The 24,151-nt window shown below is 36.4% G+C and overlaps 3 protein-coding genes across 6 annotated transcripts in view; 2 read left to right on the top strand and 1 right to left on the bottom strand.

Moving 5' to 3' along the window:
• LOC143715064 (U3 small nucleolar RNA-associated protein 14 homolog A) overlaps positions 1-7,019 on the top strand; it is a 32,871-nt gene extending 25,852 nt beyond the window's left edge. For both annotated transcript variants that reach the window (XM_077206670.1, XM_077206671.1), the window contains exons 13-15: positions 11-195; positions 5,451-5,550; positions 5,822-7,019. In XM_077206670.1, the coding sequence (XP_077062785.1) occupies positions 11-195; positions 5,451-5,550; positions 5,822-6,121 (585 nt within the window). In that variant the 3' untranslated portion in view covers positions 6,122-7,019. The remainder of the gene's footprint in view (positions 1-10; positions 196-5,450; positions 5,551-5,821) is intronic.
• A 1,247-nt stretch (positions 7,020-8,266) lies between these two features.
• Positions 8,267-12,749, top strand: LOC143715062 (putative defense protein 3). 3 transcript variants are annotated; one of them, XM_077206667.1, is made up of 6 exons: positions 8,267-8,416; positions 8,682-8,798; positions 9,775-9,887; positions 10,982-11,091; positions 11,257-11,321; positions 11,733-12,749. In XM_077206667.1, exons 1-6 carry the CDS (start codon positions 8,284-8,286, stop codon positions 11,837-11,839), a joined length of 645 nt encoding a protein of 214 aa, XP_077062782.1. In that variant the 5' UTR covers positions 8,267-8,283; the 3' UTR covers positions 11,840-12,749. The 3 variants fall into 3 exon arrangements, with proteins under 3 accessions (XP_077062782.1, XP_077062784.1, XP_077062783.1); XM_077206669.1 differs by lacking the exon at positions 8,267-8,416 and adding an exon at positions 8,439-8,512; XM_077206668.1 differs by lacking the exon at positions 8,267-8,416 and having other exon boundaries at positions 8,439-8,798.
• A 731-nt stretch (positions 12,750-13,480) lies between these two features.
• LOC143715061 (ADP/ATP translocase 3) lies at positions 13,481-23,084 on the bottom strand. Its single transcript, XM_077206666.1, has 4 exons — positions 22,801-23,084; positions 19,992-20,478; positions 16,369-16,509; positions 13,481-16,264 (listed from the first exon to the last, which is right to left on the bottom strand). The coding sequence occupies exons 1-4, from the start codon at positions 22,909-22,911 to the stop codon at positions 16,107-16,109; spliced, it is 897 nt and encodes a 298-aa protein (XP_077062781.1). The 5' UTR covers positions 22,912-23,084; the 3' UTR covers positions 13,481-16,106.
• Between the last annotated feature and the right edge of the window lie 1,067 nt (positions 23,085-24,151).

The following is a 24,151-nucleotide window of genomic DNA, read 5'->3' as shown; positions in this document are numbered from 1 at the left end:
TTCTTGTTAGGAACATGATGAACAGATTTCTATCATCAAGGAGGCTTTTGCTGGGGATGATGTCATTTCTGATTTCATGAAAGACAAAAGGAAACAGGAAGCTGCAGCGAGGCCCAAAGTGGTGGACCTGACCCTGCCAGGCTGGGGGGAGTGGGGGGGTGTTGGTCTCAAACCCTCCCGCTGGAAACGCAAAAGGTACGAGTGATAAATCTGTTTTTTTATAAAATTTCAAAACGTTTCCCATCTTTCTGGTTTGTGATTGACACGATTATATGTTTTTCTGATTGGTTTGGAGCGATATCCTAAGATCTGACAGCATGCCGTCCAGACCGGCAATTGAAGTAAAACTATAGCCCTATTCGCACGGGATTAGTATTACCTGGTGACCTCTAGTCATTTGTAATAATGGCGGAGGTTGTCTGTGATCTTAATCCCGTGCGAATCGGCCATGTTCATAATTTTTTAAGTAAAAATTCCCCCGCAAATGACCTACCATATTTGGCCGAACACCGAGGTCCTTTGATAATATTAGTCCCATGCGAATCGGCATCTCTGTGATTTGGCCAGGTCGTATATAATTTTTCCAAGGTTTTTGTTTCCCGTGCACCTTTTTTATCCATCTTTCGCGAAGAATGGAGGCTGTGCTGGAGTGTTTTGATAGTAATTTGATATGTTGGGACATATCGCTATACCTACACCACAACTATACAATTGGCAGAAAGACGAGGGTGAAAATCATCAGAAAAGCGAAAACAAAAAGAATGATTAGATGGAGATGGATGACATGCGGTAAGGAACATTATTCTGTTTATGATCATACAGCTAGACCTATAACGACAAGACATTTTCAAGCAATAGCCTATTGACATCATATCCGGGAGATAAGTCAGTAAATTTGAGTAAAATCACAGGCTTCGGTTATCCTGTGCGAATGCGTCACACGAAATTCAGGTGTGAGGGGGTAATGTCTAAATCACACGAGGTCCCCAGATAATACTAATCCCGTGCGAATAGGGCTTCAGACTTTGGATTTCTTTGAATCACTGTAATGATGAAAATCGTTAAGTGCAGTATGTGCACTGGTAATCTTTCATATGCATAACATGGTTATGAGAACAGTATTGAAATGGAATTTTGTTTTCTCAGATTGAATAGCTCTCCGATCGTGAGAAGAGCCGGTGTAAATGCCCTCTGAAACAGGTTTAAAGGTCACTCAAACCACTTCATGAGGTTATCTGAGACGCATTCCTGACGGAACTGGACAAGTGCAAATGCATCTGGTTGTTGAAACCACATTATGTAAATTTTATTAAGACAGTGACTTGCTGCCACCTATTGGCGGTTTTAGTTTCATATTTAAAGCAGCCTTTATTAAAATATAAAAATTAGAAATCATTTCATATTTAAATATTGAATTAAAAAAAAACTCATAGCTTTATTTATGCAATTGTAAATGCAGTGTAAATATATTAATGCCAGTTCTGATGCCGCTTCTGTGTCACCTCTGCACTGCAAAGATGGATTTTGATTTAATGATTTAATTTGACTGGTAACAGTGGTATTATGTTGTTATTCTTATAGAATTTAGTTTTAATGTTAGAATTTGACATAAAAGGTGATGCATACATCTAAAAATGTCCATATATAGCTGAAAATGCCCCAGGAAATTTATTTAATGTGACAAATATTGCCCGTTAATAAAAAAAGTTAATTTCTGTCAATCGAATATGAAAAATTTGAATATCTTCTTGAGTCCGCTGTCAACAACATGCCTAAACCAGCCATGGCACCAGCACAAAAACACAATCAGTAAAATATCAACTAGTTATTATCACCAAAACTTTGAAAGCATCACGTTATGTTTTTAGTAATATTGCACACCCCTAATGTACGGTATTAATTTTGATTTCTCCAGGTCTTAAAAAGACTTAAATTTGACTTAAAAAAATGTGCAACCACCCTGGTTTTGTAAAAACACATTTATGTGACCGAGTGTAAGTGGAATCGTTTTGATAAATCAGATAGCTATCTGATCAGTAAAAACACATGAAGTGACCAGGTGTAAACAGGCCCTTAAATCCAATAGCATTTGCGTCATTTAGCATTGATAAAATTCAATTCCATTTAATTTATAATTTTACATTTGTTGTGTATATGTCTGATGAATCTCATAGAAAGCATTTAATAGCCCTCCATCAAAACAGTTTTTTTGTTCATTCACTCTTCAGCTCACACAACTCAAATGGCAATTCACAAAATTGACTAATTTATTTGCAACAATCTTTTTTTTTAAACTGTTGATGCATTAATAATCTAGCAGTGTAGAATTTACATGATATCATCAATATTACAGAGACCACTACTGATAACTTAGTACAAGTTTTTAAGTCAGCCATCTTGCATGTTTTTGCTGTACCCACAATGCACAGTATTGAAGTGGACTAGGTTTTACATTTACACACAATATTCTATGAACAATGTCAGACATCTTAATTTCTTACAAAACCTTGGAATTTTAAATGTATGCTAAATGCTACTGGCTTTTTTCTTTTTTTTTCTTTTTTTAAAAAGGCAAGTGCTCTTCATGCTTAAATTGGTAATGTCAACACTTCGAGATAAAACCGCTCTTATGAAGCTGATCCACATGGACTTTAATAAGCACAGACAGCTATAAGCCATTTGTTGATTACAATGCAAAACACTGTGTGAGACTCAATGTTCCGTTTGTCTGAGCATTTAACGACCCTAAATGGCGACACTGACTCACACACCGCTTCATTTCAAACTCAAGCTATTGGTTGAGACAAGGGGAGTGTTTGAAAACAGTCATTGTTTTAGCAGTTCTGTCTGGTGATACAAGTTGACCAGAAATTACACACTTGACCTTTAAACGTATAGTCAACATGCAATCCAAATTTTCCCCTTTTTTCTGTTCCTGGTGCACATTATTCCTGAGGAATTTTTTTTTTTTTAATTTGTGATCAAAATGTATCAACTTTCCTTTTTTAACTGATATCAGCTTGGCCACACCGACAGAGAAAATAATGCTAACTAAAGTGATGTAACATTGAGTTGAATGTAACCAATTGACTTTATATTGAATGTATTGTTTTGGGCTGCAGTTTAAGGTAATGCAGCTTTTCTGTTACCAATAGTTAACAACACAGTAATTTAATACTAGAGCCCGACCGATATGGATTTTTGGGGGCCGATGCCGATACCGATATTAGGGAGTAAAAAAAGCCCGATACCGATATATCGGCCGATATTATTTATGTGTATATTATAATACAGTAGCAATATTATTTATGTGTATTATAGTACAGTATACCAGTCAAAAGTTTGGACACTTTCCTATTGGTGTGTACAAACTTTTGATGGGTACTTTACACAGTAGCTATAAACAGAATAAATATGTTTTATAAACACGTTTTGCAATGATCACTCAAATGTGGTAATCAAACACTTGTGTGACACAGATATGTAATGGAGGCAGGGGGAATGATAGAATGAGAATTATACAGCTGAGCTGTAACCAAACTAGTTTGCATTGAATGTTATATTATATTATATTATATTCTAAATACTGTTGCATAATCTTCACTAATGACGACTTTGTCTTTTAATTTAGTCATACCTTGTATCAATAAATATATAAAAAGTGTCACTGACAAAACCTTATTATCTTCTATTTTTACTCTTAATTCCTCTAATCTCTACCAGTGGAGGAAGAACTCAGATCTTTTTACTAAAGTAAAATGAATAATATCATAATGAAAACGTTTTTAATTACATATGTACAGTACTTTTATACTATTTTAAATAATTAGTAAGCAAAATGTACTAAACGTGAAACTAGGCTACTCTTAATGCTAAATGGCCCTATATAAAGTGTTATAATTATATACATTTTTGGAATATTGCTTGATGTTGTAACGTAGCGTTATCAGGCAGAATGAGCTTTAACACTGTGTCTACACCGGACACGGCCGTTACTGCTCGCGTCGCAACAGCTGTTTACCCTAGACAAAGCAGAATCAGTTTACTGTCGGAGATCGCTCGCGCCACGCATTTTAATCAATGTTTCATCAACCAATTGCCTTAATAAATAAGAAGGCCTAAATATAGCAGACTATATAATCAGGACTTCTCAGCTGCGCGCTTGCAATAGTCACAAGCTCACACAATACGTGACAGAGGCTTGTAGCAGAGAAATCAATTCTGTGAATTACACTGCGCAAATCACAAGTAGGCTACTACCCACCGGATGAAGAAGGGTTGGCTCTCAGTCTCCACAGGCTACATAAAATATTCATTTTATTTTATTTTTCGTGTTTGCATTTATGAGGAAAAAACAATGTTACAGACGCGACAGTTCAGCACTACGGACGTGAGCGCTCTGAAAGCGGCACTAATGCTTTGAAACTTTCACATAGACATCAAACAGAAAGCACAAAACCTTTCGTTTCAAAGTGAATTTCGTTTTGTATTAATTGTATCTTAATTTTAATCAATGTTTCATCAGCCATTTGCCTGGATTTAATTTATAAGAAGTAAATTTAGCAGACGATAGATAATCTCGACACAGAGGCGCCTGCGGGTGAACTGGAGCTCGTCTCGTGAACCGAAACTCAGCGTATAGACCTGAGAATTGAAATATATCTATATTGAAATGTCTACTTTTAAACAGAACAATTCAAAACGAAACACAGACAGACTCATGTAATCGTATGAAATGTGCATTTCTCTCTGGCGCGTGCTCACTGAAGATCGCGAGTCAGCATCGTCAACTTCATCTTTGGCTGACACTGACTGAAAACACTTGTTTATTAATAAACAATTAAAATGTCTCCTTGCTATATTTGTTGTATTCATAATCATTATTTTTGCCAGTTCTTGTGACAGCTTTTAGGTGCTTTATTGGCAGCGCCACCCTAACATGAATCACCGTACCCGCATTTTTTAAAATATTCATTTATCGGCCATTATAAATGCCGATACCGATAGTTAGGAAAATGCCTAAAATCGGCCGATAATATCGGCCCTCCGATATATCGGTCGGGCTCTATTTAATACTGTTCATGTAAAAAGGGTTACAACAATAAAAACATAATGAAAGGTTTGAAACAAGTGCCACCGTTAAAGATGACCTGTAATGCCCTTTTACAAAGTCTTGGTTTAGTTTTTGGGCTCTACTTGAATGGGTTTTCGTGAAATAGAAATAGAATGACATTGCTTGAATGTAAAAAATTTTTTATTATTTCTCACATATTTGACATTGTTGCAGCTCCTCTCTTCTCAGTCTGTCAGTATCGCTTGGTTTAGCTTCTGTCTCTATGAAGCCCCTTCTTCCGAAAAGTGAAAAGTCTCTGATTGGCCGGCTGGACCAGTGTTTCGTGATTGGTTAAGGCTTTTGCGAAATGGTCCTAACGGTTAATTTGTCTCTGTAGGTTTAGGGTGAAGATGCCCCCACCGCCTCCAAGGCAAGACCAGAAACTGCCTGATGTCATCATATCGGTGAAGAGAAATGCATCACTCGCTCCACATCAGGTAAACAATCGTCTGGCAAATGCATGCAACACTCAAAAATATGAAATTGATAGTATGATACATTGAGTATTAGAATCCCATTCTTGTGAGGGTGCATTGAATTTGAGATGCAAAAATCTCAACAAAAAAATTTTTTTTGCAAGTGTAACAAGTGTCAGGAGCTGAAATTCAATTCAACATCTTGAGTGCGGTCAATTCAAATGCTATCTGATGAATTAAAAGGAAGTCCAATCCTGCATTTCTCTAATTATTATAGTTTTTTTTTTCTTAGGTTAGTCATCTACCATTCCCCTTTGAAAACACGGCACAGTTCGAATCTTGCATTCGTACTCCTATTGGACCGACGTGGAACACACAGAATGTTGTGAAGAAGATGACGAAACCTAAAGTTGTCACTACAATGGGTGCGATCATCGAGCCTATGGTCAAAGAGGACTTCATAAAGAATAGGACCACAACGCCAGCGGCTAAAGGACCAGCAATCATGTTTAGAGAGGACAAAGGGGCGAGAAGGGGTGCAAAACGGCCGTCAGAAAGAAATCAAAGGAGATCACAGAAGAGGAAAAAGTAACAGACTTGGAAATTTGTGACTTCCGTCAATGGGTATATAAATTTTATTTGTGAGGAAAATGTTTCAAGAAGTCATCTCTAATAAATCACCAAACAAACTTTTTGTATTTCTTTTTATTTCACACATATATCGATTTGTATGTAACTGAGGAATGATAGATGAGTGGACACCCACTACAGGGGCCAGTTGTGTAAACAGCCTCTAAATTCAGACTGTTGTAAGATTAGAAGAGAGGGCTACTCTGAGAAAACAAAGGAAATTATCATTTGAACTCTCTCTAGAAAACTAGCATCCCCGCCATAGATGAAATCAATCACCTCAGTATTGTATTAATGTACATTTCTTTCCCTTCACTTCTTTCCCCCATCTCTTCTCTCTCTCATGCTGAGATCACCTGAAATCCACCCAAAAAGCTATGGTTTAATGTGAACAATTATCATACAACACTATACTACATGTTTGGTATCATTTGAAATGTCTGTGTGACTGGTGCAAAGGTCTCATCCCCTAAGAATTCAAATAAAGGATAATACGTTTTTAAGAGTTTAGAGAGATCTTGCTTACAAAGGAGGGTGTGTCTTCAATACAAATGGTATCTGGCCCTCAAAAGGTGTCAAGTCTGGAGACCATAGTTAACGCAAATTCCCATTGTTAGCACCGGGTTCAGGTTTCAGTCGTGGGCTGAGTTTATAAAGAAATGTCTGAAGAGGCTCAGGGCGATTTGTAATGAGATCAGGCCGTAATGCTGAATGTCTTGCAGACACTTCAGCCTTATGTATAATATTTTCCTGAGTCAGGTACATCTTTTACTTTTCATCTCTGAGCATTTTATGTTTTGTATAGATTATCTTTGAATTGACTATGTAATTGGCATAATAAATTTACCTGACATGATAAATTTTTACATTTGATTTTATTATGACTTAAGTGAATGCGTATGTTGTGGTAAAGCTGTGTCAGATTAGTAACGTACTAAGGTCCAGGTTTGAGTGGAGGATAGGGCACACCAACTGTGATTTTAGAGTTCCGGCTAATATTTGGCACTAATTCAAGTGTACTTTGACTGTAAGGGTATTTTCGTTTAGGACAGCAAACTGTTTCTCGACCAATCTAAATAGGATGAGTCTTACCTCTGTTTTAATGTAATGTTACTCTAGTTAAGTGTACGTGGGAAACCATATGACAAACCAAAGCTACTATCAGAGAAGTAATATTGGTCAGCTTATATCTGTGGTAGTGGCCATGACCTCTGACTAGAGATAGTTATACAGATCCATTGGGGCTGTACAAAATATATTAAGCGTGAATGCGACCATCTAGGATATTAGCCAATTACCTGTTTAGTGACCAAAAACTGGTGAGTTTGTGATCGTGAGACCCGCGGCCATACAGAGGACCTCAGTACAGAGTTGAATAGAATAATCAAATGTGTAGCCAAACTGTTTATATAAATGACCAAAAACCAACGGCCATTCCAACCTAAATTCGTGGTCGTGACCACATGGAGTCAGATAAAAGTTTAAATGGAACTAAATTACTTTTCCACGCTGACAAGACAGTAACGCAGAAACCTTTACCCGCTTACCGGAAACTGTTGTTGGGCCGATTTGGCAGGCCAAGAACAACTAGCTATTAGTTAAGGCTAATCAGTCTTAGACCAATCTACCTTTTTGTGTGACTGCCTTAAAGAAAATTATGACCAGTATGGAAGAAACCTTTTAGAAGACCAACTTAAAGACGCAGCAGTAAAAATCTTTTTAGTTAAAACTAAAATTGTGCCATTTACTCACTCAGTTGTTCCAAACCTATTGTGATAAACCACCTGTGTGAACATGCCTTCAAAAAATCACCTTCACTCCAACTGGTTAACTTTAAGTCATTGCCAAGACGAGTAGAAACGTCTGTCTTCATTTGTTTGCATCTGGTAATTTATTTATTTATTTTTGTGATCATGACTATAAATACTTTAAGGCTGCAGTAGGTCTGTGTACATTTTCTGAATAATAAAGCCTTTAACGTACGTTTTTAACTCTTTAAATAGTGAATGACATCACACTTAAGAAAAAAGGCTGTAGCCTAAATCAAACACAATTCTTAGATCCCCCCCACCCCCCACCGGCCAACCAACCAACCAACCCACCCTCATATCAGTGGGACAGAGCATGAGTCTGGCAAGGAGAATTACACATTTCCATGCCTTTTTCCTTCCCAACAGAGGCTGTCTTTGTTTCTTTGTCCAGATCAATGACAGATTCCCGAAACTGAGGAGAATCGCTCAGTCTCACCTGACCCCACGTGAATACTTCATGCACGGGAGGGGCAGCATGTCGTGTTGCCGTGAAGTATCCGTTTTTTATGCAATTATGACTCAGCAAAAGTGCCTTTCAAAAGGCAAATGTCCACTGCAGGATTTGTATTCATAAATTTGTTTGTGTTGGATGTTGTTATTTCAAATGAGCTGTTAAAAAAGCTGTTTCAGGAACGATGGACGCTGTGTTTTTCGGGTTTGTCGTACTTCAAGTTTTGACGTCTGTTCTGTCCTTTCCAAACGGCGCTCCAGCTTCAACATGTGTGGATATGATGCCGAGGCATGGAGGAATACAGCCCCAGCCGAACCCTGCTCCATACACCATCCAGACCAGCAGCACCACTTTACAGCCTGGAAAACCCATCACAGGTAAGTACCATTTAGAGAAAATGCGACGGGTCACTGCTGTTTTTAGGAGAAACATTTTATAAATTCATTCTTGACATTCTAAATGCATGATTTCTAACAAATTATGCGTGACTGAATTCAAAGTTCTCACTAAACTGTCATGTAAATCATCTATATTTGGAATACCAAGAAGTTTTATGTCATGGAAAAATCTCAATCAAGAAATAAAAGTGTATTTTAAAAAAAATAACAGAGATGACTTGGTTTGGTCCTGTTTTACCTTGTTTATTTAATTGCATCTTCGTCACCATGAAGTTCTTAACACTTAGGCTAATTCCTGTTAATATATTAACTGCATTAATAAGTTATTTTACTATTTCATTTCTTAGGCATACGTACAGTAGTGGCCTTCACCCTATTTTCGAATGATATTCTTCTTTTTTTAAGCATATTGCGTAGATGTGCTTGGTGTAAATTGTTTTATTTCATTATTTTTATTGACAATGCAATGAAACATGGCAAATAATAATTTTGGCCAGGCTGACATACAAAGAAACTAGTAACACATGCAGAAACAAGAGAGAACCAACAAAATATTAATAAATGATTATGTTGTAGTCAGTGTATGCTTTTTCCTGTGAGCTTTTGAGTTTTTTTTTTTTTTTTTGCAATTCTTTTTTATAAAATAAAACCTGTTGCTACAGTTTGCCTTTTTTTTATTTGCTAAATAATATTGTCAGATAAATACCTTAACAAGGTTTAGTTGTGTTTAACCAGGTTTTTTGTTCTTCCCTCATATTTAAAATATATATTTTTTTAAATATAAAATAGTTTCCTCATATTTTGGTTTAATCAAACTTGTAGGTTCATTGAAAACAAATACAATAGTGGCCATAAGTGATGTCTGGAGGGAATATATCATATCAATACCTAAAATGGGGTTAAAGTGGTAATAGCATCTCCAATTGTAAATGTTTATTCATTTGTTGTTTGTCAGTTGTAATCAAAGGTCCAGACTATAGTGGCGTTCTCCTTGAGGCTCGCTCTGGATCCGACACAAAAGCATTAGGAACCTGGCAGACTCCTCCAAGTAACACAAAGTTCTTAGAGGTAAGGCTTTCTTCGGGCTATATCTGACACACACACAAACACACACACACACACACACATCATGGAGACGTCTATTTGATGTCTGCATTTAATGTCTGCATTTAATGTCTCTGTTTCCTGTCAGATGTTAAATTAGACATTTAGAAAATGTCTTTAAGATGTTTATGATTTAGAATGTATGTAAAACTTCTTTTTCTAAGATGCTTATCATATGTTTGTACACAACAGATGTTTTCCAGATTAAGGTCCCTTTAGCAGACATCGTACCTGTGCGATCTGGGGTATAAACATTGTGCTACAATAGAAGCTTAATATGATTAGATATGATTTAAATAATACAGAACCACTTCATTTAGAAATATTAGACTGCACCCCAAAAAATGACCATGATGATCAAAGTTTCTATGCTCCAATGTCATGCAAACTGCAATGCATGAAAGATTCTTCTGAGGGATTTCACATATGTAGCCATTTTGTAAGATTTACATTTACATTTAGTCATTTAGCAGATGCTTTTATCCAAAGCGACTTACAACTGAGGACTAAAGACAAGTAAAGTCATTGTGAAGAGGCAAAAACGCAAGAAGTGCTTAAAATACAAAGGTCAGGCATTGCTCAGAGTAGCATAGGCCAGACAAGGGGCAATTTAAAGGAAAAGGAAAGAATTTATTTTTCTTTTCTTTTTTTTCTTCTTCTGTTAAGTGCTCACGGAAGCACTGGCTTCCTTGTTTTTGTTTGGTGGTATAACCAATTTGTGTTATAAACTATTTTCTATGAATATGCGAGACTTTCGATTCATTGGGGACTAAGCCCTAAATAAGTAGAAGAATAACAAAGTGCAGTAAAGTTAAAACTATCTGCACTACAAACCAGTGTTTTACGACATTACATTCAAATAATATGGTAAGAAATACCAGTTTGCAATATCAAGCAGCATAACGAGCTATTTGTACATCTATAGATAACTGGAAGCGAATTACAGCGGAAGCCAGACACATTCAGTTTACAAATGGTTAACATTTCCACGCTTGTGTTGAAAATAAGGTTGATAGATTTGGTAATTGTAGTTACTGAATGTCACTTGTGTTTCCTAGTGTTCAGGAAACCAGCAAGGTGCCATCACCCATGCCAACACCAACATCAAAAACAGCTCCACCGTCTATACCTGGACTCCACCAGCTACAGCAAAAAGCATCTTCTTCATGTAAGAGTGAACAATTACAATCTCAAATCGATACTGCATGACTGTAGGCCTACTAATGATGTAAGTTGTATTTGGTTCAAATTGTGAAAAATGAAGAATATTCCTCTCTCAAATAATCCATAGAAATGTTTAAAACACTTCATTATTTGTCCCCTACTTCCTCAGGGCCACCGTAGCCCAGCAGCGCGCTGTGTTCTGGGTAAATGTGAAGTCGCCGACTCTGACCCAAAGTGAGTAACAATGGAAACAACTGGATAATTCTGGAATCCCTATAGTTTTGTACATTTTATGTAGAATTCAAACGCTGTCATAATGCCCTTCTACAAAGCCTTGATTTCGATTTTTGGGCTCTACTAGATTTCATGCTTGAATGTTTTCACATATTTTGCATATTTGATTTATTTTGCATATGCCTTGGGTGGGAATTATTTAAAAGAAGAATATTGTGACGTGTTTGTTCCCACAACTGAGGCGTTTCCGGGAGTTCAGAAACAGTGACACTGATATAGAGTGTCTTTGTAACTTTGCAGACCGTCATGCTCAAACAGCAACATTACACACTAAAGAAAGTTGAACATGTAAAACAGCATATTTGGCCCTCTTTAATAACACTCTATTCATATGTTTTCTCCTATCATCAGGTGGAGGAACATCGCTTGATGTAAACAACAGTGCTGAAAGATCTGGCACACCTGTCCTGATACTTCTTGTTGTTCTGATGGCAAATGTCCAATGTCTAGTTGCTTAAGAATGATCCAGACTGAGTAAATTATACCAGCTCAGTTACTCAGTATAAAATATTTAATCAGCATTGAATATTTAGATGCACAATTTCATTTGTCTGACTTATATTTAGTGGATAGTTAAAAAAAAAAGCGCAGTATTTTTTGCTTTGGGTTTTTGGGGGGTTTTATTTTAATGCCCAGCTGAATATACATTATGCCTTGTGCATACACTCAGATTTTGCTACTCTGGTGAAAAAATCACAAACATCATCCTGCTGATTGCACAAACTAATGACCAAATAATTAAAGGGATAGTTCATCCAAAAAGGAAAATGCTGTTATCATTTACAGTACTCACCTTTAAGTTGTTCCAAATCTGTTTGAGCTTCTTTTTTCTGTTGAACACAAAATAAGATATTTTGAAGAATGTGGGTAACCAAACAGTTGATGGACCTCATTGATTTCCATAGTTGTTGTTTTTTGCATACTTTAGAAGCCATCAACTGTTTGGTTTAATGACACATTGATGATTCAGTTATTGGGCGTCATATTTGACAGTAATTGTCATTTTGAAGACATTTATGTATCATAACTTCAATGGTGGACTACCGTTAACATATTTTAAATGGATGACCCATTATCTCAGTTAATAAACCACAGCTATTTTAAAACCCAGGAACCTCAGGAGCTCTGACCAGGTCCAGAAGATGTGATCGCATTAGTCCAATATGATCATGTCTACACTGGTCACCCATGTGTCTGGATTATATCTGCTCAAATTAACATTTCTATGTTTGTACCTATATTTGCATTAAATATGTGTCAGCTAGAGGCTGTGCTGTCTTCAATGGAGAGGATTAAAAAAATGTATTCCGCTGTAAAAAAAAAAAATATATATATATATATATTTCCATTAAAGCTGCTTGGGAACAATGTGTTGTAAAAAGCGCTGTAATTACTTCCAGTTCATTTATTGCACATGAAAATGTTCAGACAAGTACATTACACTGTGGAATATAGTATTCAATGAGTTCACTTGTAATTGCATATCTTGGAATATAGTAGGGTCACATATTCATATACGGAGAATTTGAATACCATACCAATTACACTTATTATTGCAGAAATACAAATAATACAATTCTTAATTTATTAAAAATTTAGATTCTGTTATTTTTTTTTATTTTTTCATTTCAGTTAGAGTTATAGTAATTTTGTTGCTTTTGTCCATTTTATTATTTTTTTAAGTCAGTCTATATAGTTTTTATTCATTTTTATTTAAATTTTTGTTATGTTACCTCAAGCTAAACTGCATTAAATTGATAAATGTTGCTTTGGCAACTCGCTGAAATAAAAATAAAATTATAAAATATGCTTATTTTATTTTTTTATGGTTTTAGTTAACTATAATAACCCTGATTCTTACTATTAGCTTGCTAGAGTTGTGGTCAGAATAATTGGCACCCCTGGTAAATATGATCAAAGATGGCTGTAAAAATAAATCTGCAGTTTATCCTTTTGATCTTTCATTAAAACAATTCACAAAAATCAAACCTTTCATTTAAGTAAATGAATTGAAAGTGTGGCATAAATCACATTATGAAATAAATTTTTAATAAAAAAAAAATAAAATTAATTAAATAAAAAAAGCAGACGCCGTCAGGTTTTTATTTTTTTATCAAAATGATTTTTATAGAATCAATGATTCCATGTATATGAACAAGATGTCAAGGACCTCCAGCAAAAAAATAGGCCCATAACATTAAAGTTCCAGCAGTGTATTTAACCACGGGTGTGGGGTACTTTTTATCCCTATTTGCACTAAACCCATCTGGTGTGTTTGCTGCCAAAAGCTCTTTTTTTTGTTTGTTTCATCTGACCACAGAATCCTGTCCCTATTGAAGTTCCAGTCATGTCTGACAACTGAATATGCTGGAGTTTGTTTTTGGATGAGCGAGGAGGATTTTTCTTGAAACCCTCCCAAACAACATGTGGGGATGTAGGGGTTGTTTGATATCTTTTTTTAGGCTTTCTGACCCCAAGACTCAAGTAATCTCTGCAATTCTCCATCTGTGATCCTTGAAGAGTCTTTGGCCATTCAAACTCTCCTCCTCACCGTGCATTAAAAGAATAGAGACACACGTCCTCTTCCTGGCAGATTCATAACATGTCTAGTTGATTGGAACTTCTTAATTATTGCCCTGACGGTGGACATCGTCCATTTGCTGCACATCAGAACCATAGTCTTTGGTTTTACTCATTGTGATTGATGATTAAGGGAATTTGGCCTTTGTGTTTCCTCATATTTAAACTCCTGTGGAACAAAAAGTCATCTTTGAACTTCATCTTTGTTTCCAAATGCACTGACTTCAGTTTTGTCTTAGTTTAACTGAAGAAGGTTTTGGCACATCCAACACTTCATCAATGCATTGGCACAGGGAGTCAATGGGGCTGTAATCATTAGGCGACAAGGCTAAGTAGAGCTGTGTGTCGTCTGCATGGCTGTGGTTAGAGATTTGGTTCTTTCTCATTATTTGGCTCATTGGGAGCATGTACAGGTTGGGTTCAGGAGTGGTGCAATAGTCACATAATAACCTCTCCCTCCTAAGTATGACCTGAACCATTTTAGGACTATCCCAGAAACCCCGGCCCAGTTTTCCAGCCTGTCAAGAAGTATGTAATGATCGACAGTGTCAAGTCGAGTAGTACCAGCACTGATAATTTGCCTGTATCAGTATTTAAATGAATTCATTTAAATGTATTCAGTATGTCTCTGTGCTGTGATCGGAAACCAGATTGAAAATTGTCAAAGTATCCATTTGAGATTAAGAATTTGTTCAGCTGAAGACAACTTTTTCCAATGATCTTGCCTATGAAAGGAAGATTTGAGATTGGTCTGTAATTGCTCAATATGTTGCTGTCCAGATTGCTCTTTTTCAGGAGGGGCTTGATAACTGCAGTTTTAAGGGAGTTTGGAAAAGTCCCAGAGAGAAGTGAGGAGTTTATCACTTCTAGGAGATCTGCTTCTAAACAGTCTAACAAGGAGGTGGGGATTGTGTCAAGAGCGCAGGTTGATCTTTTATGGTACTATACTGTTTCTTCCAATATTTTACCATTAATTTCTTCAAAATCAAACACAGTAACTTTCTGAGGATGTGGTCTGACCTGTCTGACCTCAGTGCCACACGAGGAAATGCTGATCGCCTTTCTGATATTATTGATTTTCTCAGAGAAGAAAGAAGCAAACTCACTGCACTTGCTCTCTGAGAGCATTTCACTGGGAATCTGGCTTGGGGGGTTTGCTAGACTTTCTACAGTAGCAAAAAGAGTGCGTGTGTTGTTTATGTTTCTGTTTATAATATTTAAGAAGAAAGTCTGTCTAGCTTTGCCTACGAGTAGTTCCACATTGAAAGCATGGAGGCTGTCTTTATAGATGTTATAATGGACTACAAGTTTTGTCCTCCGCCACATGCGCTCTGCTTTTCTGCATTGTCTTTTCATATTTTGCACTGCTGTTGAGTTTCTCCAAGGCGTTTTTTGTCTGCCACTTTTCTTCTTGACTTTCACAGGAGCAATATCATCTATTATTCTCTGTACTTTTGAGTTAAAGGACTCAAGGAGAACATCAACAGAGTCCGCAGATATTCTTGGTGTTAAAGATATGGCCTTCATAAACAGCACATAAAAAACATCTCTTCTTGACAGACACAGATCTAGCTTCAATAGTAGGAGAGATCAATATATCAAAGTGAATAGAGTTATGATCAGACAGTGCTACATCCTTAATAATAATTGATGAAATGTTTAGACCCTTACTGATAAGTAAATCTAGAGTGTGTCCACGATTGTGTGTGGGTCCGTGTACATGTTGAATCAGATCAAAGTATTTAAAACAGTTATGATTTCTTTTGCCATATTGGTTTCTGCATTATCTATGTGAATATTAAAATCCCCAGCAATAGCACAGCAGTCAAACTCTGAGATAATTGTTGATAACAGTTCTGTAAAGTCCTCAGCAAAGGCTGGAGAGTATTTAGTATTTTATTTCAAAGGGAGCACGGGGGAAAGGGGACGGTGTACAGTAAAGTCCCCTGAGATCGTTATGGGCCCAGAAAATGTTTTATAAATCTTAATGGAACAAGGGAATGGACCCTTTAGTTTATGTGATTCGTATTCATAAAAATAAAGAACCTTTATTTTTAAGAATGTAGTCCAGCCTCACGAGTAAAGCATTCACATAATACACAGGTTTGAACGCTTTTTCTTCGAATAGTGTAACTCTGTGAAGTGTTACATGTTCTTCTTGAGCTCGTCATACAGCACCAGGACGAAGGATCCACCCATGCTTCTGAGAACATTAGACCAGGCACCCTTGAAGAAGGCCTTGACACCTTCATCACTCGCAGTCTTCCTCCAGCAGTCCAGCGAGCCGCTGTACATTATATCAGCTAAAATAAAAGAATTAAACACTCATGACATTAAAGACTGAACATAACCAAACAAACACCGATTCTGGATGGAACATGGGAGGAAAACGTTTTTTGGATATTACCTCCTTTTCGTCCAGACTGCATCATCATGCAACGGCGTACCGTGTCGAAGGGATACGAGATGAACCCAGCGGATGCAGTGACTGTGTGAGCGATCATCCAGCTGACCACAATATGAGTGTTCTGAGGGTCGGGCAGCATGCCTGGAAAACACACACAAACAAATACCAAAATGGATGCCGTTGCCCAATAAGGGTTAACAATTTAAGACCAACAGCTAAGCAGGAGTTGTGAAAGTGCAAGTCTATTAAAGGGATAGTTCACCCAAAAATGAATATTCTGTCAGTAATTACTCACCCTCATGTTGTTCCAACCCCGTAAGACCTTTGTTCATCTTCGGAACACAAATTAAGATATTTTTGATTAAATCTGAGAACTGGATCATTCCTCCACTCCATCATTCCCTGAAAAGTTATTAAAGACATCGTTAAAATAGTCCAAGTGACTACAGTGGCTCAATCTTTTATCAAACCACGAGAATACGTTTTGTGCGCAAAACCCCCCAAAAATAACAACTTTATTTCAACTATTAATTTCCTTCTCTGTGGGCCTCGAGTCAGTTCATTAGTGTAACAGCGTAGTGTTTCTGTGTTGTACGTCACACGCATCACACACGACCAGCATCGGCCAATAGGGAGCCTGCGTGTGACGTACAACACAGAAGCGCTGCGCTATTACACTAGTGAATTAACTCGAGGCTCAGAGAGAAGGAAATGAATAGTTGAAATAAAGTCGTTATTTTGGGGGGGTTTTGCGCACAAAAAATATTCTCATCGCTTGATAAATTTAGGATTGAGCCACTGTAATCATTTGGACTATTTTAAGGATGTCTTTAATAACCTTTCAAGGCCGCCAAGTTTCAATCCCTTAAGAACCCTATGGAGGAGTGATCCAGCTCTCAGATTTAATCAAAAATATCTTAATTGGTGTTCCGAAGATGAACAAAGGTCTTACGGGGTTGAACAACATGAGGGAGAGTAATTACTGACAGAATTTTCATTTTTGGGTGAACTATCCCTTTAACTGGACCAGAAAAAAGGTTGTCCCAACAAAACTGTCCCAACCCCATGTAGAAGTGTTGAACAATAACTGCTCTGATTCAGTGTGGAAAGGCGGATTATTACGAATATTTGATGCATCATGCTTGGTTTAAACACAGTATGAAGGATCTCACTTCACATGAAGTGTTTTAGTTTGAAAACATTAATTAAAGTATATTTTTGGCTAAAGCAGAAAATGATCAACATCATTTTACATTTTACATGTTATAGCTTTCTTTACTTAACTGTTACAATATTACTATTTTATTACTATTTTATTTATTGTCTCATCACATTGACCTTTACAAATTAAATTACATGAATCACATAAATTGTATATTCTCAACTCAAAATGGCTAAATTAAACAAACTTGTATTAGTTTGCATCACTGATTACATTTCTATCGTAAAACAGCGGTCAAATATTAAATGTTTCATCGCACTCTGTGAACACAAATCTTTCTGTGATTTCTGTGAACATAAATCTTTAATCTGATTGATCATCTCAAACATTTTGACATTGACGAGTGGTGACAGACTGCTGACAGCTCAGATGAGAAGGTTGGTTATCTCGGTGTTGTGCAATATCCTTACAGCCCTAAAGTAGAGTTAATTTAGGCAATTATTTCACAACCTTTATTATATACAGATGTCTGGACCTCAGGGACCTCTATGGTGATTATGGCCCTGAGTGTAGAGCTGTGGGGCCCAAGAACTGAAAGTGTGAAGGGCCCTATTGTTTTCCAAAATATTATTTGTAACAAATTTTTATTTATTTTATTTGTTTTGTTTGTTTTTTTGTCCTAGGATTTGGGTGCTGTTGGGGCCCTCAACAGGGCCCTCACCAGTACATTGGTGTGGTGGGGGACCCTTTAACTGTCCACCTGTTCAAGAAAATGAAAGCCAAAAATCTGAACAAGTTGTGTTCCAAATTTTAGGTTGATATCTCAAAAAATAAGCTTTCAGTAAGATTTTCTTTGAGCGCAGTACCAAACTTTTTCACTAGATGGACAGCCAAGCTTCCTTACTGACCATATAAGGGCACCTCCATTTTCATATGTTTTTAGTGATCTGAACCATAAATTGTATGAACATTATGGAAATACATGAAGTAGACATCCTATTCAGAAGTAGTATGGGTAGTTTGGCAGTATTTGATTTGAATTCAACCTCTAATAAATGCATAAAAAGAGCACATATTTGTGGTATCGCTCGCTGCCACATCACAAATCGAGAATCCGTAATATTTTTCTTTATATTTAAAACATTTTCAGACCTTTTTTTCTCATAAAATTGAATTGGTGTTATCTTTTGAACTCTTAGCATGAAAACAAACTGAGTTTTCTACCAATCTTTCATGATTTTTCATGTTTACTGCTATTTCAAAATAAAGGCCTAAACACGCCTAATTAATATGAAATTTACTTGTTGCAAATTGATAAATTACTGCTCCTCTGTAATTTATTTTAGAAAACATTGAAAAGATTGTAAGCTTTGTAATGATATATAGTTTGTCAATATTACTTTAGGTTTTTACTAAGATATTATTGTTCTAAATAAATAATGGCGGGACGGTGACAGTTAGCCTCGAGAGTCTTAGTTGGATGTCGTGACAGATGCAGAATGTTGCCACCAGTAGTACATACACATCTACTCATATTTTAAAGACGTGGTGCTGTAAAAAAATACAATCTTTGTACTAACAATTGCATTTGTCTTTGAAATAAAAAAATTATAATTTTTTTTATAAAAGACGTGGTGCTACTCGTTCAGTGTGCCACCCTCTTTACGCTTTGTTTTGCAAATGTTGCAGGCTCCTGGTTTGAGGACATAATGAACAAATTGGTTACAGAGTTGATTTGGTTGATCTCATGTGAGTGACAGGTTGCCCGCCCTCGAGCCAGTAAATATCAGAAGAAAAGAGATGTCGCTGCAACTTGGAGGGGAAAATACTCTGAGTAAAATTTGAGTTAAGATTATGAGGTCACATGAATTCTTTGAAAAAAATAATGATGTGCATGGATAAATACTTTATAATAAATACTGCAAGGTAACGCTTTATTTTAGAATGTCCTTGTTACACATGTTACATACATGTAATTACTGAAGTAATAACTCTAAAATATGTATAACTACATTCAACCAATCCTAAACCAAACCCTATTCCTAACCCTAAGTACATGTAGTAAATTAATATTACTCAGTACTTAAATGTATAACTACACTGTAACAAGGACACTTTAAAATAAACGGTTACACTTTATTTTAAAGTGTATTTGTTACACTCTAATTATAATTTAAGTATTGAAGTATTGAGTAATATTAATTAACTACATGTACTTACTATTAATACTGTTAGGATTAGGGTTTGGTTTGGTTTAGGGTTAGTTGCATGTAATTCTACTTAATTTATAGTATTAGTAACATGATGTAACATATGTAACAATGACACTGTAAAATAAAGTGTTACCATTTCTCAAATGAAAAATGATTAATAATCACAATTATAATTCGAGTAAAACAATCCTGATTATCGTCCAGCCCTAAACCCCTGATAGTGGCAGATTCTAGTCCTGAAAAGCTACCTTTTGCAGTGTCATATATGCCGAAGTATGCCGCCCTATAGATGATGATGCCTTGCACAGACACGTTGAAGCCCTGATACAAGCCCTTCACACCATCAGACTTGAAGATCTTTCCTAAACAGTTTGCGAGGCCTGTGAATTCTCTCTCCGCACAAGTCTTTCCGATATCAGCAGCCAAACGGGTTCTGGCAAAGTCGAGCGGGTAGACGAGGCACAGAGACGTGGCTCCAGCTGCTCCACCAGAGGCCAGGTTACCAGCGAAGTACCTCCAAAACTGAGTACGACTGTCAACGCCATCCAGGAAAATCTTCTTATACTTATCCTTGAAAGCAAAGTTGAGAGCCTGAGTTAGGAAGTACCTAATGACATTGGCCGAGTTGCCTCTCCAGAAGGACAGGAAGCCCTGCTCCTTGGGAATACGTACTAAACAGTCTACAATACCTTTGTATTGCTTGTCTACTGCGATTTGCTTGCTGGAATGCTGGATCTGTAAGAAAATGGCACAGTTTTTCAAACAATTAAATAGCAGCACAACATTTAAAGAATTATAATTGTCTGCACGATCTTGTCGCCAGTTGCAAGGCAAGTTGTCAGTCAGTCAACACAATATGTCAATACCTGTTTGCAACTTTTTCCCTCCAAATTATGATTTTTAGATCGTTTTCAGTAGCATGGGAGCTACGGCCAATGCAGGACAGGTTAAACCAAGAGTTGAATTACATAGAGGCTGATCTTGAAAGATCTTACACCAGTGGAAACTGAGCAAGTCGACAAAAATAGATCGGTTTGATTATAATCTGTTTTGTTGTGTGATGCTGCTGCTCGCTGTCATTGTAGCAGAGTGGGAATAATGTAATAACGTAATATGTAGTTTATATACTCCCGTAATATTAAGCTTTAGCCTATTTATAAATATAAAGATGCATTTCTATAGCTCTGATTAACTTCTGATTGATTTATTATTGCACTTTTGGTCGCGTCTGAAATGAGGCATATGGGCATTCTATAATCAGGGGATGCCTATATTTGCTATATGCTATATACTACAATTCCCAAAACACAAAAATAATCTTACATAAAACCCTTAATCAAGTATGTATTCTATTAGCCAAACTCAGCGTTACATGGTTTTGGATTTTCTTTCTTTCTTTTTTTCTTTCTTTTCCAAAAAGTAGATTTTAGATGTTACTGACAAAATAATTTGTTCATAGCTTGGAAAAATACCCAGAACTATTTAGTCACAGATAATGTATCTTACTAAAATAAATTTTTTAATCATTAACACTTTATGGAAAAAATATTTAGAAATATAATAGCCTACTATTTTCACAAAAGTACTTTAAATCAAGAAAACGTCTACAATGCACAAGCACAACGCATGTTAAATGATAAAGTTCATTTTAACTTAATGCTGTTAAAATTATTAAGCAAACTGTTTGCTGAAATATCCTAACATTAACAACAGCTCTGAAATATTTCGCGCAGTTTGTGTCAGATGTGCGTGCATTGCAACAGTTTTGGCTCCAGTCCAGGCGAATCTAATTTCAGAATCGTCATTGGTCCAATATATTTTTTTATTATAGGCCATTTATAAAGATAAAGTTATGTAGTAGGCTACTAAACCATTAAGAACATGATCTTATAATGGACAAGCCATATTCATAAATGAATATCCTAGGGGAGACCGGAGACAGTTGCAACAGGGGATGGTTGCAACATGTCATTTTTCTCCAAACAGAAACAAGCTAGAGTAATGACACTCACACTGCACATGCTCAATTGGATGCTCCCCCTTGCAGAGAAAAATCAAGGAGATTGCTGAGCTTCTCCAGGATTTATTGAAGAAAAACTGTTTTTAGAGTATGAAAGTATTTTTTTTCTTGAGCTTTGTTTTTGTTAAACTGTTGTAACTGTTTTTGTGATTCAGTTCAAACTTATATGGTTTAAATGAGTGATATGTTAACTTTAAGCTAGTATGATTAGCATGTATCAAGGTCAATTGTTTAGCTAGCACAAGAGGTTTTATCATGGCTGACAGGAACGGGGTTGCAACAGTCCCCTTACAATGCATAAAAACAGACCACATAGCAGTATTTTTAACATTTTTTCATAAGTTGTATATATATATATATATATATATATATATATATATATATATATATATATATATATATATATATAATGTAAAATATAGTTAAAAAAATGTTTTACATGACAATAGTCTAAATAAAAGTAAATTGCCTTACAAATTGTTCCATTCTTCCTATATCACTAAAAGCCTGCTGTATTTTATATCAATTTGAATATTTGACATCTGCACATACGGCCTACTCATCTAGACAAACAATAATTTCCATCTAATCAAAGTTGATGAATAAATAACACTGTAATATTATTATAACTTACATTTTTGATAATAATAATTTTGCTAACACTGACATATATTTTAATATATTGTATTTGTAACATGTTGCAACCATCCCCAAACAATGTTGCAACTGTCCCCGCAACATCTGACTCCTTGCATTCAAATACAAATTGTGAAACATGTAGATTCTGTAATTAACTTTAAATGGTTTAGACTATTAACATACAGATGTAAGTTTATTCTATAAACAATTGGTTTGTCTAATCCAGACCGTCTCTGAGTAACAGAGCCAAATGCAAAAAGTGTTGCAACTGTGCCCGGTCTCCCCCTACTATTAACCAAGATGGACAAATGTGTGAAAAATATATTTTCCTCTAATTTAGAATTTGATAGCCTACATATTCCGTGTGTATATGGTAGCTACTTCGTAATAAAGCGTACCTGAAGGAGCAGCTTGACTCTTTCTATGGGCGCAACAGCAGTCTCAGAGATCGCGGCGGCGATTCCACCTGCTAAAAAGTCCTTGGCGAATGAAATGACTGAGTCACTCATTGTTGCGTGATGCTGCGTGATGCTGCGGCTGTCCTGGAAGCCTGTTCGCCAAACCCATAGGAATGACCCAATTTATAAACGCACTCAATGGCTTTTCTAGAGCCGCGATCGCGAGATCCAGCGGGAAGTCAGGTGTATTTTGTTATTGGTCCATTTGTAGCCTACTGTAGGGTGGAGGAAACACGAACTGTTCTGTGATATTCGAGTGCATTCCACGCGTCCTTCGTGGAAAACCCAGTTAGACCAGCTTGTAAACCAGCATGACCAGCTCGATCTGCGTTTTGGAACATGGTCACACCAAACCAGCTTAATTTGAAGCTGGTTTCTACAACTGGTCAGTAGGATATAGGCTTAATTTGAATAATTTCTGATAACTGGCAGCACTAATAAATAAAAGTATAGCCCTACAACTTTCTTGCAAAGTTAAAGTTATAGAAGTTTAACTTATTGTAGTTAAATAAGTTATACCCTCTATGGCATGACTTTTTATTTTTTGGGGAAAAAAATCTTTCACACAATTTTTTGGGAGCTTGGGGGTCCCTGATAATATATCCATCATAAAATGTGTTTTATAGGTGGAATAGGGAAAATAACCAATATGTGGTTTAGAAAAAGTTTTATTTTGACAAACATCAATCACAAATGGTTTCAACCAATCACAAAAATCAAACAATCAACAAAAAACTACTATTAATTACAACTAACACCTCATAACAGCTCATGTATAAATGTTCAAATTCATACAGTATAAACATTTACACCAAACAACCACTACACACACACACACACACACACACACACACACACACACACACACACACACACACATGTTTTTTATACTTACACTAATCCTACCCCTAAACCTACCCATCACAGAAAACTTCATGCATTTTTAAATGTTCAAAATTAAACCATTTCCCTCGTGGGGACTGCTGGGTGGTCCACACAATGTAGGTGATCTCAGGTTTTACTATCTTTGTGGGGACATTTGGTCCCCGCAATGTAATATAAACAAAGGCACACACACACATACACACACACACACACACACACACACACACACACACACACACACACACACACACACACACACACACACACACACATTACTTTTCAGACTGACCCCTAACTGACCCCCAACTGACCCCAGACCTCCTTACTGTATCTCAAACCTGATTCAGAGACCCACTCTTCCTGACGCACCTCAAGCTCACTGTCCTCACACTCAGAAAAAAATGAC

Source organism: Siphateles boraxobius, unplaced genomic scaffold, assembly GCF_051911475.1.
Source record: "Siphateles boraxobius isolate OS27281-9 unplaced genomic scaffold, OSU_SipBor_1 56, whole genome shotgun sequence".
NCBI classification, from domain to species: domain Eukaryota; kingdom Metazoa; phylum Chordata; class Actinopteri; order Cypriniformes; family Leuciscidae; genus Siphateles; species Siphateles boraxobius.
The sequence above is the reverse complement of the archived record's forward strand: the minus strand, read 5'-3'. Positions and strand labels throughout refer to the sequence as shown.

Bases quoted from the DNA above. Each gene is read 5' to 3' on its own strand.
- LOC143715062 (XM_077206667.1), top strand. From the start codon at position 8,284: ATGAGTCTGGCAAGGAGAATTACACATTTCCATGCCTTTTTCCTTCCC. The intron at 8,417-8,681 runs GTGAATACTTCA...ACGGCGCTCCAG, and splicing joins TCAGTCTCACCTGACCCCAC to CTTCAACATGTGTGGATATG. The intron at 11,092-11,256 runs GTAAGAGTGAAC...CTACTTCCTCAG, and splicing joins GCAAAAAGCATCTTCTTCAT to GGCCACCGTAGCCCAGCAGC.
- LOC143715061 (XM_077206666.1), bottom strand. From the start codon at position 22,911: ATGAGTGACTCAGTCATTTCATTCGCCAAGGACTTTTTAGCAGGTGGA. The intron at 20,479-22,800 runs GTACGCTTTATT...ATTTTCTTACAG, and splicing joins GAGTCAAGCTGCTCCTTCAG to ATCCAGCATTCCAGCAAGCA. The intron at 16,265-16,368 runs GTAATATCCAAA...CTTTTATTTTAG, and splicing joins GCAGTCTGGACGAAAAGGAG to CTGATATAATGTACAGCGGC.